The sequence below is a fragment of the Catharus ustulatus genome, chromosome 4, assembly GCF_009819885.2.
Source record: "Catharus ustulatus isolate bCatUst1 chromosome 4, bCatUst1.pri.v2, whole genome shotgun sequence".
Taxonomy (NCBI): Eukaryota; Metazoa; Chordata; class Aves; order Passeriformes; family Turdidae; genus Catharus; species Catharus ustulatus.
Window position 1 is genome coordinate 11,277,018 of NC_046224.1, and position 18,173 is coordinate 11,295,190.

Below are 18,173 nucleotides of genomic sequence, written 5' to 3' on the forward strand. Positions count from 1 at the left end.
CGGACTATAAGGCGCACTTTTTTTTTGCAGCGAGGAGCTGCGCCGCGAGCAACAAAGTAACGAATTAGTAACGGAATTGCATGATTGCGGGGTTTACTGGCAGGTTCTCAATTTGCAAACATTTTTCACAGATTGGTGTAGCCTTTAAATGCAGCCCCAGGCTCCCTCCCTGTATATGGGCCTGGGCACTCCCGCCTGCCCTCGGTGCTGGCTGGCATGGATCGGCTTGCACCGCAGCTTGGGGTTCCCGCGGCGCTGCCACGGCTCGCGGCTCACACTTTCGGGTTGGCAAATTTCCCAACTTTGTCCATATATAAGGTGCACCGGATTATAAGGCGCACTTCTGGGTTTCCATCAAATTTTCAGTCAAAAGGGTGCGCTTTATAGTCATGAAATTACTGTGATTATAAATAAAGAGTACACATAAGATAAAAGTGAGCAATAAATTATTACAGTAATTTCACGATTATAAGCCACACCATTTTGACTAAAATTTTGTCCCCAACCTGGAAATGCGGCATACACTCAGGAGTGTCTAATATAGGAAAAAAGTTCTGAAATTTCCAACCATGGAAGTGGAAGCTGAGGTGCCAAGCTGAGCACCTGCCAGTTGCGCGGTGGGTGTGAGCGGGCTCCGTGCCTCCCTCCCGCCAGCACCATGGGACAGCGCCGAGCCAGGGCGAGCGATCCTGCGATCATTACTAATTCATTACTTTGTTGCACATGGGTCCTCCCTGCGAACGAAAATGCATCTTATATTCCAGTGCGGCTTATACATGGACAAAGACCTAAACGTTGCCGACACCCGGACGTGCGGTTTATAATGAAGTGCGGCTTGTAATTGTGAAATTACTGTACATATACACAAAAACTGCAAAACCTCTCAGTTTAATCAGTAAGTTAGACACTTGGGATGGAAATTGGTATGTTAGTCTCTGGCCTACTGTACAGCACACAACAGTATGTTTTGGATAAAGGGGTAAGGTGAAAGGGAAGAGAGAAAGGAAGGATGAACTGAAGAAAGAGAGAGGAAGAGGGAGAGAGAGAAAATTTGCATTCTGTTATTGAATCATTTATGTCAATCTCATATATGTGTGTATTTACCATGTAAGGGGTGTGAATTCTATTTATGTCCATCAAGAACCAAAAAGATAATTGGTTTATTAGTTTGTTATTAAGTACACATGGGATAGAAAATTCTGAGATTTGTTTGAGGGTGTGCAATATTTTTGTTCAAAATCAGGTATTTAGAAATATTTATAATACATTTTTCATTATTGAAGTGAAGGAGTAAACATATAGAGAATCCAAATTTATACACACTTTTCTGAGTTGAGGTGATTTACAGTTTATATGACACACACATAGAAACCTCCCACAGTGCAGCTTGAGGCCATTCTCTCTTGTTCTTACACATTTTACCTGGGAGAGGAGACCAACTTTCACCTGTTTACAACTTCCTTTAGAGTGATAATGTCCCTCCTGAGGCTTCTTTTATCCAGAATAATCACCCCCAGCTCCATCAGCTGCTCCTCAGTAGACTTGTGCCCCAGAACCTTCCCCCACTCTGTTGCCATTCTGTGGCAAGACAATTTTACAATTTGCCCTTATTATGTAAGAGCTTATTTCCCAAGATGATGATATAGGGAAGTTTTGAGCAGGTGGCTGATCAGAGGCTTGAGCAAAAAATGCTGGTTCTGGATACAGACTACAGGCAGGCTAGTAATTTTAGCAGATTACCAGGGAACACACCATTGCCTGTTCTCTTCTGAACAGGACTTTACAGGTCTTAACCTTGAGGATTCTCCACAAGCCAAGAAGAATAATAAACTGGTGGGAAAAACAGGAAAATAGCCTGCTCTGCTTCTCACTTGCTAGTACGTAAGGTTTCATCACGAGCGGAAGGGAGCTGCCAGATGCTCACGGAACACTGAAGGATTCACTTTGCTGAATCTTTTGTGTTCCTGAGTCTCACAGGTATTGCCTTCCAAGCACATGGATTGGGATAGCTGTTACTGTAAAATAAGCAGGATGCTGCAGCCATCTGAACACAAGTGCTATGTCAGCTCCAGAATGTGTGACTCACACCTATAGGAACTGAGAACAATTATCACAGTCCAGCTCTAGTCTATTAATAAACTGTCACTCTTCAAACATGCTGTAAGTAATCTGTCTTTAGTTGTGCCAACTTTGTCTGGCCAAGTGTATGAATTGTTCAGGGAATGTCATAAACACATTAAATTCTTTATTGGAACTGTCCTAAGACATGCAAGCACAGAGAATCCAGTTCCAGGAAAATTGCCAGACGTTGTTGAGTTTACTAATATAGCTCATGCCTATAAATTCAACGTATAACTGAGGTCAGGGGGCAAATACTGAGTAAGAAGACGTGTTTCTTTCTGTCACATGCCACAAGATAATCCATGAGAGCAGGTCATGAGGAAAAGCAGCATGCATTTCTGAACCATGTCTGTGAGGAACAGTTTAACTGCAAAGTGGAAATCTGAACAGAGTATGGGATTGAATACATGTGTATGAGAAGTTTGATCACAAACACAGGGGTCCAGTGCTGTAGCACCTGTGCTTCAGTCTTAAAAACTGAGCACAGTTTTAAAAACTGAGCAGGTACAAATGAAATATAAGACCCAAGCAGAGCACCGCCCTGGAACACGAGTCATGAGTGCTTAGCCAGCAGGACTGTGACGGGTTTGTGAGCTGGAATCACACAGGGCAGTGCCTGGCATCCCACCAGCAGCTCAGCGCAGAGGTGACTTTCCTCAGGGTGACTCTGGAGCAGCAGAGGGCATGCAGATAAATAGCCTGACAGAGTTGTGTGAAATATCAGTAACACAGCTTGCTAGCTGCACAGCACGTTAAATTAAGAGTCAGGCACTGCAGTGACTTCTGAAGAAAATGTCACCCTGTGTCCCATGAAAGGGCTACCACAACAGATTTAGTAATACAAAAACACAACATCAATTGCCAGAATAAACAAAACATTTCAGACATTGCACACTACAACCTGGGGTAACTCAAGTTATCCTACAGAATGTCTTAAACACCTGTAACCTTACCTTGCAGAATCTCTAATGAGAAAATTACTCAAATAAGTAAATATGAAAATAGACATTGTACAAAGAACTAGCAGATTCTTCTCCACACTTCAGTTAGAGGAAGACTCAAATAAAGTTAATTTTGAGAAATGAAAGATGCTGGAAAGGGAAGAAATTTGAGACATTCTCACAAAACATCTTTAGCTGCCAAGAAAACAATATCTCAAAAGACTAAGAAGTAAGCCCACTCAAATTTGTAACTTAGAGAATAAAACTAGAGGGATATTTAATTCTGGAAAAGATTTTCTGATTTTGAAAAGCAAAAAGCATCACACCTGAAGGCATGGACTAATATGCATTCTGAAGTTATTGTGGTGTTCCCCATCTCAACATGCCATTTTATAATTACCCAATTAAATTTCTTTTTTTTTACCCTTTGTTGAAGGCATAGACCCACTCCTGACTGTGATTTCTTAAGGAACAACACTTAGACACTACTGGCATTCTTTAAATATTTGGCTAGTCTTGTAGGCTCTTTCCTTACCTTTGAACCTAAGTCCTGACCTCAATTCTTAGGAGACCTGAGGTTTCAGAGGTTTACATTTTTCCCATCAACTTATTGAATGTGAGTGGAGTTCTTAGCACTTGCTTAGGATCTCCCTTCCCAAATATTCAGGGGGCCTGAGCTGTGCTCAATCCATTCAGGAGAGTAATAAAAAAATTTTGCTTTTCCTTCCCCATCTAAGAATTGAACATTTTGGGGTGGAGGCCAGTCTAGCTCAGGAAGAAAAGCTCAGCTGTTTAAAATTTCATTAAGGGGAGTGGGAGCTGAGAAGAATGAGATAATTTCCCTTTTCCCTTGAATTCTTCCCAGGACAATGCATATTATTCTAGGGAAAGTGTCAGCTAGAGTTGTATTAATTAGAACACTACTTTATAATTAGAATAGAAGAATACCAAAAACATCATTAACCCTTAAAATTCCCAAAGAGTTAAATTCCCAATATTAGCTCCCTATGCTGCATGGTTTGGGATGAGGTATGTCATGCCACCATCTCACAGTATTGCAGGATGCCATCAGGACAGAAAGCACTTTAGGTATTTAAAAGTTAAGGAGATCTGACCATGAAGAAAGGCAATGTATAGGACTAAATCAGAGGCTAAAATTGTTACAAACCACAAAGATAACAAAGGACAACTTTTCTTCTCTGGAGAAATAACTTTTCTTTCAGAAGTTACACTGAGCAAGATAGAAGATTTTTCCCAGAATTATTTAAATATTAAAGATTCCTAGGAAATCTTTCTTTTCCCTTGCCATGTTTAGGTGCCATGCTCTATCCTTTTAAATATTTAAGTTTAACATAGGGTTACAATTAAATGGATCTTTAAAATTGTAAAAATTTTAAAAATTTGTTAAAATAATCCACTCTAAAACCCTATCAAAATAAGGATCTTATTTAGTTATGATGTCTGAAGTGTGAATGAAAGATCAAATACATTGCAGATGTCAGCCAGCTTCCAGAAGTATGTCATATCAGAATCCATGCAGAATAGATCAAGTTTCTTTGGATGAAGTGCATTAGCTCAGCAGCAGAACAAGTTCTTCTACAGTCATTTCTATAGGTATTGTTGCAATATGGCAACAGCTCTTATGGACATTTTGTGGACACTGTCTGCATAGAACAGTTCAATCCAGCTGACATCCCAGAAATCACACCAAGCTCTGAAACTGCACACTTACATCCTTGTCAGCACTCAGAAATCAGATTTTATCCAGCCACTACAGCTGTGTCAGTACAGAGATGCCTGCATTCTGATGAGGAGACTGCAATCACAAGTTTTCTTAGGTAGAAAAAGTCTGTCAAATAAAAGAGAAGGAATGCTAATCTACTGGGAAAAATTGTCTTTATTTTTTCCATAATTTGTGTTGCATGTTTGTTTGACACTAAAAACAAAGGTTAACACATTTGTTATTTACAGGGTTCTACAAGTCAAATCAGGATTGTATTTGCTTTTGCTCTTCATTAATTTCTGGCTATCAAGGAACAATAGGACTTGATGAGTCAATACATGGCTCTACTGGGAATTGGAATTGTTCAGAGTGGGATGTTGACAAAATATTTCCCCATTGTTTTGAGCAATTTTTTTTTTTTTTTTGTTTAACATATCATGTTGACTGTTCACCTTGTACTAGAAACTTAATTCTTTCATCAGAGATAGCAGGCATCACACATTTTCCTATTAAGACTCCCTTTTCCTTTTTTTCCCTTTTTCTCCCCTTGCAAAAAATACCAGATGTGCCTCTTACAGGAATCAGCAGGAGAGCGTCTCGGACAATCCAGTGGAACTCCATGAGTTCAAGGACCTCAAATCATTTTATAATGCACTAAATCCTGACTGTTCTTTTCCATTTTCTTGTGTGAATCAGGAATAAACCACAAGAAAAATTAAACTTACCATAGCAGAGAGATCATTTGTTAATCTTTGTAGAAAGGTCAGTGCCTGAAGTATTTGCTGTTCTTATGTGAGAAATCAGGGGAAATTGCAAAGCTCAGTGCAGCTCTGTCAAACACATCTCAGGCATCCTCTAAGCACAGACTGGAATAAGAGTATTGGTTCAAGGGATACTGAAGGGTTTGGGCTTTTATAGCTTTGCACTGGATGTTGCTTTTTTTTTGCACTGGTCAGTCAAATTATATATATATATATATATATATATATATATATATATATATAAATTTATGTAGGTTTCCTGACAACACAATGTTTCAGCTGAAGTACTGGCAAGCTTGTCAGAACTCAGTAGGTCTTATCTGAACCAATACACAGCCAGTGAGTCCCCCCTAGTGCTCAGTAATCTTTTCTCACAACTTCTATTGAATCAACCCAAGATGCAATTACAGGATGAAGGATAATGAATACCAAAGCCAGAACAGCTCACCTATGTTATAGTGGGACTAAGATTTTCACAAAAAGGGAAAAGAATTGCTGCTTATATCAATACTTGAGGAAAAAATGTTTGACAGGATTGAAAATGGGAGAACTCTATTGTTTTTAAAATGTTCTCTTTTGACATCTGTAATACTGTTTCTATCCTTCATCCTTTTTTTTACAGCCCTGTAAGTAGTAAAAATTAATGACCACATCATTCAATTTACCTTTCTTACAGAACTAAGTGGCTTTGCAAATATTACTGTACTGTGTAGAGTTAAGGGCCAAGATTTCCTTTTTCTTCTACTATTTGGTAAAGTTTCCTAGACAGAAGATGACAAATTAGGAGGTGAGTGGCCAAAAAGACAAAAGAATCCTAGATTTTACTTAGATTTTCCCATTTATATCCTGTGCAGAAAAGGGAAACAAAAATCTTAAGAAGAGGCAGAGCAAATCAAAAGAAAATAATTCCAGTTTTTTCTATTTTTGTTAATATTGAGGATAAGAAAAGAAGCAAAACTAAGACCTTAGTAATCCATAGACAAGTTTTATAAATTAAAGCTGAGGTCAAACTAGTTGAAATCTCTCTAACAAAGCAACAAAATTATTTTTGTTGGGAGGGACCTCCTGAAGTCTCTAGTCTGACTCTCAGCTCAAGGCAGAAATAAGTGCAAGCTTAAAGTTTCCCAGGGCTTTTCATTGCTGAATTATTGAAGCTTCTTCTGGGTCCATCTTTCATTCTTGTGCAAAGCCCCCAGGAGGTCTGAGACCCACCTGGCCCTTCTGTGACAGTAGCCAGGCACTGCCCCCGTCCCTGCCCCATGCATGTGACAGTCCAGACTTAGCAGGTGACAATCCTTCCTGCACAGGTGACAGTCCATCCTACACAGGTGACAGTCCAACCTTAGCAAGTGACAATCCAGCCTGCACATGGGACAGTCCATCCTGCACAGGTGACAGTCCATCCTGCACAGGGGACAGTCCATCCTGCACAGGTGACAGTCCATCCTGCACAGGGGACAGTCCATCCTGCACAGGGGACAGTCCATCCTGCACAGGTGACAGTGCAGCCTGCACAGGTGACAGTCCATCCTGCACAGGTGACAGTACAGCCTGCACGGGTGACAGTCCATCCTGCACAGGTGACAATCCAGCCTGCACAGGTGACAATCCAGCCTGCACAGGTGACAGTCCATCCTGCACAGGTGACAGTCCAGCCTGCACAGGTGACAATCCAGCCTGCACAGGTGACACAGCACAGCACTGGGTGGGGACACTGCTTCAGCCCCAAAAACATTCTGACCCCATGACTGTGGCCCAGTGCCAGAGATAAGGCTCTTAACAGTTGTCAAAAGCTAAAATGTCACTGAGCAGGTATCTTTGCACACTGGTAATTACTGAAGTCTGGGTGGCTTTGTCATTATTTCAGTGGGTCTTTTTTTCCCACTGAAATGTTGCCAGTGTGCAACTAGGAGGAGCATTGCAAGAAATTCAGTAGCCAGACACGAACAGTTTCCTCTGATTGTAAAAGGCATTGTACTGAAGATTTTTCAAGGTTTCTTTATTTAGAAGCATGATGAAGGATTTGTATTAAAAGTTTCTAAATTTAGAAAAATCTATTCTTTCTAAAACTTCCTCCTTTTTCCTCCATGTCATTCTGCTAAATTTTATCAGGGAAAAGGCAAAACATTCATTTTAAAAAGATTGCCGAATTCCAGTATGAAAAAATTGAAAATGCAAAGACCTAGAGAGACAAAACTTAAAAGATATGAATTTCCTAAGCTATTCCTCTTTCTTTGACTGGGACATGTTTAGTACTTTCAGATGAAACTGAAAATGAAAACCTAAGTTACTTGAGAACTCTATTACCAGGACGATTTATATCATTTGCCAAAAAATCCCAACCAGTACAACTTTAATATAAAATAAAAATATGCAGCTGGAATCAAAAATGCCCCATCCATGAATTCTGGAGAGACTTGAAGCAGCCTCTCAGACAGTCTGAGAGCTTGCACAGCTGCAGAATGCTTTAGTGAACATTCTATATTATCAGCACCACCTAGAGTGAATCACCAGAAACAACTCCAGCCCCTAAACTAATATTCTTTACAAAGCAGAACTTCATTTCAAAGGAGCATTTTCCCAGACTCACCTTCAAAGACTTCCCTACCAGATAAAGGTGGTTGAAACAATACAAGAGAAGCAAGGTGAGGCCATATTTTTATTATTGCACCTAGAAGAGCTCCAGAATAGATATCAAAAAACATTTTAGAATCAACTGAACCCTGTAAGATATTGTCTATTAGCTCTGGCTTAATCATCAGCACAAATTTTCTCAATCAAAACATTGTTTGTGATGATGAGGAGGAAGGGGAGGAGGATGTCTAAAGTAAAACAGAATCCTTTTTACTCTCTACAGAAATAGACACAGATTGTTGTGGGGTTTTTTTCAGATTTTGAAGGTAGAACTGAGTAAATAAAACGTTTATGAAATTATTGGTTTTATCTTTATTTATGTACATTCTCTTTGAAGTCTGCTTGATTTAGACACCTACTTATTTAAAACCAATTCCTGTGCATAGTCATAATAACAGAGAATGGAATTAGGAAACTTCTTTTATGGGATGCACTTTGATTTTCATTATTTTCCATCAAGGAAAAATTATGTAAATGAGGATTCATTTACACCCATCCAGTAAACTGAATTATGTACTCTTACCCTCTTCCAGCTTGATACCACAGGAATTAAATGCAAAGTTAATAGAGTTATACTAGTAAATGTGTAGAGCAACTTGGTAGTGAATTGGGCCTGTAATTTGGAGATGATGTTCATCTCCATGATTTGTGATATTAGCTAATGTTTAGTTCTGTTAGTTTTCAGAAATGCTGAATTTCAAGCCCCCTAAAATCCACAGGAACACTGTACTTGTCTGCAGTTCTGATAAACAGACACTTGGCACGGACATCACACTTACAAAGTTGCTTATTTTCATTTTTTAAACAAATCAGTTACTACTATGGCTGTGTAAAGATCCTATGATGGCCTATTTTAAACAATAAACAAAGTAGGAATATAAGCTTACCAAAACAGAGAATTTTCTTGCATTGTAAATACATATGCAAAAATTCAGCCATTAACAAGCACTGCTTGCTCATTTCAGGCAACTCAGTGCAAGGAGACTGAAAAGTGCATGGCTTCATTTGCTGCTGGCTGAGGAACATCCTGACAGATACTGGCAAACCACAGCTTGGTGTCTTCACTGCACCTTGTGGTCTGAAAGTCAAGCCTGAGAAGTCAGTCAGTGCTGCATGGGATGTGCACAGCAAAAGACCTGTCCTTTTTCAGGAGACAGCTCTCTCCTGCACTGACAGCTCAGAATTCATGAGTGCACTGGTGATGTTTATTCTGCTCTCTCTCACCTTCCCCACCCAGTAGCAGCTGCCTTCCTGTTCCACCTGGGCTCCACACACCTCTGCTGTGGTGAAGTTTCTTTTCACTAGGATGGAATGAGTTTGCCTCTGGCCCTCTTCCTCATCTATCTTCTGACCTAAAAATGCTTCTAACATGAATCAAAACAACCTGCATGCCTCTTTTGCCCTTAACACATTATTTTCATGTTGAACTTTATATATTTACATACTGTGAAGTTGGAGCATTATTACCTAGTATTAGTGAATAATTGGAGAATTGTAATATCATTTCATGGTTATGCTTTTTATATAACCAAAATACTTTATAACTGAATAAGTCTAGAATGAATTATAGTCTTTCACACTGGTAACATTTATTTAATTTAGATCCTTAATCTGAAAAGAAAGGGCAAAGAAAAATGTATTTTTATCTTTTAGTTCTGACAGTAATTCTACACCTTTTCACTGCCACACTATTACAGTAGATATATTTTGTCAATATACTTCTGACACCACATGCCAAGTCATATTTCCATAATATCACATAAAATATTTCTATAATACTATTGCATTATGAAGAAAATAAGATGGAAGTATTACATCAGTGGGTAGAATCTGACCTGTGTCCTCTCTTACCTGAGAAAAGGTATGGTGTTTTCAGCCAAAACTGATAACTGCTAATAAAGTAATTTTAAAATATAGCAGACTCTGACATTAATCAAGGAATGTCTATGCAAAATTATTACAAAGACATTACAAATTACTGTAAGGTGTCCTTTACCATTCCAAGAAAATAAATGTGCTTGCTATAATATGAAAATGCAGCAAACATTCCACATACTAGTTAATAAATCAAAAATAATAAATCAAAATAATAAATAAGAAATGTCTTTACTATGTAAATCCAAATTCTGTCATTTGAAAATATCACATCCATATATTTAGAGCTATGACCACAGAGGAAGATGAAAACCAAAAAATGTAAATGCTGTGGTTTTTTGCTTCAGGGCATGCATAATGCTTCACAAGCTGAAAATTTTATTCTATAGTTATTTCCAATCCTGTTTCGAGACATTTTACACTTTTTTTTTGGAGTGTGTGAAACAAAATCTCCCTGAACAAGAAGAGAGACCTATGCATACCTTGATTTGATCTTGAATGGATAGCTTTAATTCTGTGACATCATAATACTTCCTTTTTGTTTCCCTATGTAAATTCTTGACTACAGCATCTCCAGGTCATGTGACAGGAGAAAAAAGACTGTTTTATTTGAAGGCTGACCAGAGAGGTCAAATGGGATTTTAAAATTTTCTTTAAGCACTGATGGTTGTCCTTCTGAACTAAAGCAACTGTTCTGATAAGAAGTAAATCAACTGCATAAAGAGAATTTTTAGCATCTCAAGATGGGCAGTGGAGCCAGTTCAGAGAGCAAGGAGTCAGCCAGAAGGTCCAGAGAACTGGAAAAGAAACTCCAGGAAGATGCAGAGAGGGAAGCCAGGACAGTCAAACTACTCCTGTTGGGTAAATAGAATAAAAATTGCTCATAGTGCTTTTCCCTTGAGGGGTTGTTTTTCCCTGGGTTTACATTTCTGTACAGTGAATTTCTCACCTCTCACTATTTTATTTGAAGATAATTCTGTAATATATGTCTAAAATGTTTTCTAGTTGTGGCCACTCATGAAGTCAGAAGGAATAGGCTGGAAATGGCCGTGTCATTGCATGTATTCAATTTTAAATGTTATAAATCCTTGACTTTGTATATCTTTGAGAAATGAAAACCTGCTGTTAGAATAAATGTTATGATACAATCTTACACAGAAAATAACCCTCTTATCTCTTTTTCATGGATCTATATGCATTCATTTGCAGGAGGATTAAGTAAAATAAGTGGTTACATAAAAAAATCCACAGGTGTCACAAGATATTGATATTGTTTATCTTGCAAAGTGTTTCATTGCATTTTTTAAAGAAGCAGAAAGTGATTTAGAATGGTTTTTTTGATGTATAATGGAGAGAGGAATGAGAAATACTCGGATGAATACAGATAAATATTCTCACAAACTGCTACTTCTAATCCCCACTATGATCAATTTATTAGCAGACAGAGGCTGTAATGGCAAAAGAAAATACATTCTTTTTCTTGACACAGCTTTATTCTCATATTTTTTCCCATGGTGCTGTGCAGTTTACAAGAAATATCTGAGAGCACATTAACACCACCACTGTCTTAATATTTTTCTTCTAACAGCCTCATGTAAAAGTTAACAGTGGTTTCTCCCAATGAATAGAAAAACAGTCTTTGATCATTGGAGTGTTTCTCTTTTTGTCTTTCTTGTAACTGCAGTTCTTCCAAATGCTTTTAAACTGATGTTTATTCAGAAAAAACTAGATCCCTTAGATAAAGTAGATCAGTTCTGTTGCTTTGTATCTTATGAAAATGGTCTATTTATACCTGTTAAAAATCAAATATTTGTTATCCAAAAATAAATAAGACAAGAATATGCAGGTTTCTCAAATAATAATAGGAAAGCAGCAGTTTGATACTCTATGTACTGTCAGAATTTGGATTGTGGCTTACAAAGCCTTTCAGTCAAAAATACCAAGATTTTCTGTGCCACAGTAATATAAAATATTGCCCCTAATGAGGTAAATTTAAGTTGGTCAAAAATCCCCAGAACAATATTTTCATTAAAAAATCCATAAATTTAAAGTAAATTATATGTATTGTTACAAAAAAAATTGGGACACTGAGTTAGAACCAGGATCCATCAAATTCAGCTTTCTGTCTTTGACCTTATCCAACCTTATCCATGAGGAAAAAGTAAGAAATCCTTTAAGAAGAATGTATAGGATAAAGAAGAATTTTCCAGATAAAGAGGAATTTATAAGTTAAGCAGTTTTATCTTCAAGCTATTATGTCCTTATGGTATTACTGAAGGCTCTTTTACAGCAGGACAAGTAAATTTCCCTCCCTGCCCCCACTGAACATATGTATGCATTTAGTATTAAGGAATTTAATTTTAAATGTTTCCTAATGTATATAATCAGTCTTCTCCTGACACTATTAATATCAGCCTTAAGATACTTTTAGTAAGATACAATGCAAGCTACATGAAAAAGACTTCTGTTATGTTCATTTCCAACCTGAACATATTTCCATTTCATTAGCTACACAAGCACTGTCTTCATGAGACAAGATGGTCATTTGGATCTGAAATACTTCTTTATGTATTTTTACAGTATCTTCCTTTACTCACAGCACACATGATGAAAATTCAAATTTGCCAGTGGGTAGTGTTTTGGAAGGCTTTTTTTCTCTTGAAAAACAGATCATAAAGTCTTCATTAAAAAACATACTAAAGAGACCAAAAAAAAAAATTCTTAATTACTTAAATTTTCTTGTTCTTAAAAAAGTGAGAGGAGAATAAACTCTCATTTGGAGCCTGTTGAACCACCAGAGTGAAAGTGTCTCTGGAACATCTGGAAGCAGAGATGCTGAAGCAAAGTGCAGAAGGGACACCATAACATGCCTTCCAGAGGGGCTGTGTGAAATGGCCAGATAGGAAAGGATTAAATCTACTGTGTTCAGATTTGTACCTGTTATCTTCCCATACCTCTGAGGTGATATCAGAAATTTTATAAAATTTAGACTTCATAAATCAAGGGCAGCTCTATTCAAGCCAGCCTAGTCCTACCTAGTCCTAGCTTTCTGTTTCATAGACTTTATGTTGCCTTTATGCTTCAGACCAGATGTCATCATATCTTTTTGCAATAGGCAGCCTGGTAGAAGATACTCTGAAAAAAAATATATGTGTACCGTGAGATTTTCAGTGTAATCACGTTTTTCCTTACAGTTAAATTGTGAAAAACCAGTGTATTCTGACTCTTTTCTGAGAGGATTATTTAAAATCTAGCGTAGTGTCTCTACACCCTCCAGTAGATCCCTCTACAAAAAACAGAAACTATATTCAGAAAAAAAAAAAAAGGAACAATTTTTTTATATTAAAATTCTATAATCCAAGCAAACACAGTATTTGTTCCTCACAAGTTGGCCAGGAGCCAGGAGCAGTGAGTCCCCTGTGCTGGGTGCTCCCATGCTGTCAGAGCCATCCCATCCTCCAACGGGTCCACAAATCTGGTCTCTACATATTTAGACTTCAAAAAGATCAGATGTTTTATGAGTCTGGGACAAACTCCAAGGTGAAAGTTTTATTTCCTTTGTATCAGGAGTGTATCTGGCCTGCCTAATCACCTGCAGTTTGTTTGCTGCTTTGCAGGACGCCAACTGTCACTTTATAGGCGTTCAAAGTGCAATGCATGTTCCAAATATGGCCAAAGTAGGTGATGCTCACAGTGATGTTTTACAGAAATAAGAACTTAAGTTCAGTTTAAACAATCATTAAAAGTTTAGCTTATTTATTTTCAAAGTATTACTCCATGTCTCATTGTCTACAGTTTTCAGTGTCAGGACAAAAGCCACCCTCAACAGAACTGGTCATCCTCATCTCCCTTTGCCCCTTTTCGGAGCACAACTCACACAATTTAATTAAAGCATCTGCTTCAGGGAAACAGAAATTGAAGCTGCTCAGCTTAGTTTTTGTGTAGTAAATATTTCTCTCCACTGACTATAAAACGTCTCTGCTAAGTAGTCTGAATGTAGAAATTTATAGTATAGATACTTCAGTTAAATGAATCAGTTAGTGTACTACTGAAGCTTGACTTCTTGTTATTAACAACTAACCTGGAAACATAGGCTTTGGGCACAAAAACAACCCAATATTCTCATTGATGGAAATATACTGATTTTCTTTTTTGGAGGGTGGTGCAGTATTTAAGAAGTTTATTCTCTCAAGAGGGTTAGATCTTAGATTTTTTTTTCTTGAGTTTCTTTGTCTCATAGACGAAGTTTGTTGAGTCTCATGAGAGGACCAGGAAGATATAATTTCCATTCTAGCTCCCAATATCCAGAGTTCTGAATTGCACAGACAAAGCTCAGGCAGAGGTGTGAAACATTTTCTGATTTTATTGGAATTTTTTATTTTCCTGCTCTTTTGCTGATTTATGTCATTGTCAGTGGGTTTTCTGACAGGTTTTAAACAAAGTATTCAGCAGGGGGGTTTTATTTCATTATCATTAATTCTGCAAAATTTTCTATGCTAAACCATTCCTTCCACAGCGATAATAAGTGTAAAGAGATAATAATGCTTTATCTGAGACACAAAAACACCTTAATATATAAAAAATTTCCTCAATGTCTCAGCAGATGCTAATCTTTAAACCTTGTACTCTCCACAACTATTTGAACAAATTCTGGTCAGAAAAACAAAAATGTCAAATCACAGCCAGGGGCCTGGGCTCAGCTTCCTCTTGGATTTGTGATATTGTCACTGGGTTTCCAGACACCTCTGTTGTTTTCTCTATTTCTACATGCTTTAGTGTCCTGCAGGGAAGAGGCTGAGCACTCCCAGAGCAGGAGGGAGATTTGTGTCAAGTTGCTGGGGGACAGCTCCTCTGCATGACCATTCCTCCTGAGCCTGCTCTTCAGTCCCAGGGTGCCCAGAACCACGGCAGGCTTGGGACATGGTGGGATGCAGTTCTGGAATAGCCAGAGCAAGAAGGGATGCAGGCCACAGCCAGCCAGAGTCCAGCACCTCACTGAAGGGGAATGCAGCATGTCCTGTGGCATGCTGGAGGTGATCTCTGGGAACAAGTGTCAATGGTTTTGGAAGTGGGAACATCTTTCAGCTCCCAGGAACAGTTTGATGCTCAGCATTGACTGAGACTTTTGTTCCAGTATTCTCTGTGCACTTATCCATGTCAATGAAACAGAGACAGAAATGAGAAGTAAATTTAAGCTAGCTCTTAAATATGCGAAATATAAAATACGGTGATGACATTATCACTAGTATCTGTCAGGTGGAACTATAAATCTTCACAGCTGACAGTTTTTCAAAATCCTAAGTTCTTTCTGAGCTTCAGGACAAGACTGTTTGTCGATGATTCAGAAAACCTGGGCTTGAAGAAGATGCGTTCAACTCCCTGTGTAGTCCCATTGGGTCTTTTGTGATGCCCTTTTGCTACTATTTCTGCAAGTAGAAATTCACTGCATTAGATGGAAATTCAGCCCTATCCCTGGTCTGCCACATCAGGGACTGGCCAAAGGAGAAGGCTACCTGGTGAAGAAAAGGAATTTAAAAAGCAGGTGCAAAGAAAATTATTCCTGACCCACTTCTGGGGTGAAAATGCTGATACGACTAAGATGACACTCCATGGTGATGTCAAAATCTGAAAGTCATCTATTGTTTAGAAAAAAGCATTATAAGATCATAAATTTAAGATGACCAGAGGTAGAAAAATGCATCCAAAAGATAAAAATTATGCCTCTCACTCTATTTTGACACCATTTTTCAGATCTGGAAGAAAAGTTAATTTCTGTACTATGTTTGATAGATTTTCCATGAGGTGAATGTACGAAAACTCAATGCAACCTCCTTTCTTCCCTACAAAAAGTGCAGCAAACACTACCATGCTGGCAGGGCTTTACCAAGTTCCTCAGAAGGTCACTGAAAGGATAATAAATGATCTACAACAAATTTGCATTTTTTCCGAACTGTGGCAGATGGCAGCATCAGCCCATTTTGCATGGGCTTGTTTTTCTCTCGCACTTTTCACCATTCATATCATGAGTCTCACAAAATGCTTTTAGTATGGTTTGCTGTCTTTTGTGATTCATTTGAGTAAATTAATCCCTGTCATTTGAATACTGTTACCTTTACAGAATGTGTTTGAAAAGTCTGTAATCAGTTTGTTCCATTTACTGAGAAGTCCTTGGTTAAAAAACCGAGGCCTTGGATTTTGTTTTTTTCGGAAGTATTTGACACCATACTATGAGGGAAAAGGTAATCTACAAAGAGAAAAGCAGTGATGAATATTTTTGTACTTAGCAGAGCTTTTGATACTTTCTCTTACAAGATCCTTCTGGATAAAGCACCCAGCTCACAGCAGGATGTCTGAGTTACACAGTGGGAGAGCACCTGGCTCACAGGTCAGGCACAAAGGTTACAGGGAATGGGGGACATCAGGCTGGGGACCTGCCACTGGTGGGGTTCCACTGGGCTCCATCCTCAGCCTGGTTCTCTTCAGCATCTTCCTACATGACTTGGGTGCAGGACTTGAAGGAATACTAAGGAAACTTCCCAACAAAACTAAATTTGGATGAGCTTTCAATTCCCTCCAGGGTAGAGAGACCCTGCAGTGAGACTCTGCAGAGAGATGGGCAATCACCAAGCATATGAAGTTCAACCTGGGAAAGTGCTGGAGTCTGCACCTGGCACGGGGCAACCTTGGCTCTGTGCACAGACTGGGGAATGAGAGGCTGCAGAGCAGGGCTGGGGAAAGGGACCTGGGGGTCCTGGTCAGTGGAAAGCTGAACGTGAGCCAGCAGTGCCCTGGCAGCCAGGAGATTCAGGTACAGAATCAGGCACAATATTGCCAGCCAGGAAAAAAAGCACAAATTCTGGCAATGAATAGTTCAGTCTCCTACAAATGTGATGCATATTTGTCACCTTAAGTCCTGTGCACAGTTTTGGTCAGCACAATACAAAAAGTCATTAAGTTATTAGAGAGTGTCCAAAGGAGGGCCAGAAGGATGATGAAGGGTCAGGAATTGTTATGAGAAGTAGCTGAGATCTGTTCAGCCTGGAGAAGACTGAGGGCAGATCTCATTGCAGTCTTCAAAATCCTCATGAGGGGACACAGAGGGTCAAGTACTGATCACTTCAAGATCGGTGGCAGAACTCAAAGAACGAGTACGAAGTTGTGTCAGGGGAGGTTTAGGTTGGATATTGGGAAAAGGTTCTTCCCCCAAAGGCTGGTTGCTCACTGGAACAGGCTCCCAGGGCAGTGTTCACAGCACCAAGCCTGCAGAGTTCAAGAAGTGTTTGGACAATGCTCTCTGGCACCGGGTGTGGTTCTTGGGGTGTCTTGTGAGGACCAGCATATTCTCTGATTCTGTGAATCCTGTCCCATGGATTCACAAAGTTAAATCCTCTCTACAGGTGCTTCCAAAATCCATTTCTTTATTTGGCAGCTCTTGCCAACCCTTCTCATGCTGATTGACCCAAGATGGTAGCCACTGCTGTTAATTTGCAATGGAGATACTTTGCATTGTGATTACTCACTTTCCATGAGATAAGAGAGTCAATTAGCAGTACATAATCTGGCCAGACCTACGCCCTAGTTGTTCAACTGCCTGTATAAGCAAATCTCTGCACATCCTCAGCAGCTGTGGGGTTTTCCTGAAGAATCATTCCCAAGGTGAATTGGTGCACTGCTCTGCAGGTTTCCTGTTTCCAGCCACAATACTTCATGGCAGAAGACCACATGGCAGAGGAGCTGACAAAAAACAATATCAAGATCTTTACTCATGTGTGTGCTGCCTTAGCATAGTGAGCTGGACCACATGTAAGTCCTTACACTCTGGTTTTCCAGTTGCTCATGGAAGCTGGCTAAAGGGCATGGAGCTGGATTACTTGGTTTACAACAGGTCATAACACACATTGAAAGGGCAGCTACAGTTCACGTAATAAATGGGACACTATCAGAGGTTGTACTTAGTTCATGTTTTTCTGCTCATCTACCAGAGATGAAATCAAAATATTATCCATATTTTATATACTTGCTAATAAAACATTCTGTAATTTTATTTAATTTACTTAATATTCACTTCAAGTATCTCTTTTCAGTTTTAATACTTTTACCCAGACTTTGTTTGTTTTA

At 38.9% G+C, this 18,173-nt stretch overlaps 1 protein-coding gene across 1 annotated transcript in view; it reads left to right on the top strand.

Annotated features, from left to right (window-relative positions):
• Positions 1 to 10,798: 10,798 nt before the first annotated feature.
• Positions 10,799 to 18,173, top strand: part of GNAT3 (G protein subunit alpha transducin 3) — a 29,181-nt gene continuing 21,806 nt past the window's right edge. Inside the window, exon 1 of the mRNA XM_033058337.1 lies at positions 10,799 to 10,916. Within this exon, the coding sequence (XP_032914228.1) occupies positions 10,799 to 10,916 (118 nt within the window). The remainder of the gene's footprint in view (positions 10,917 to 18,173) is intronic.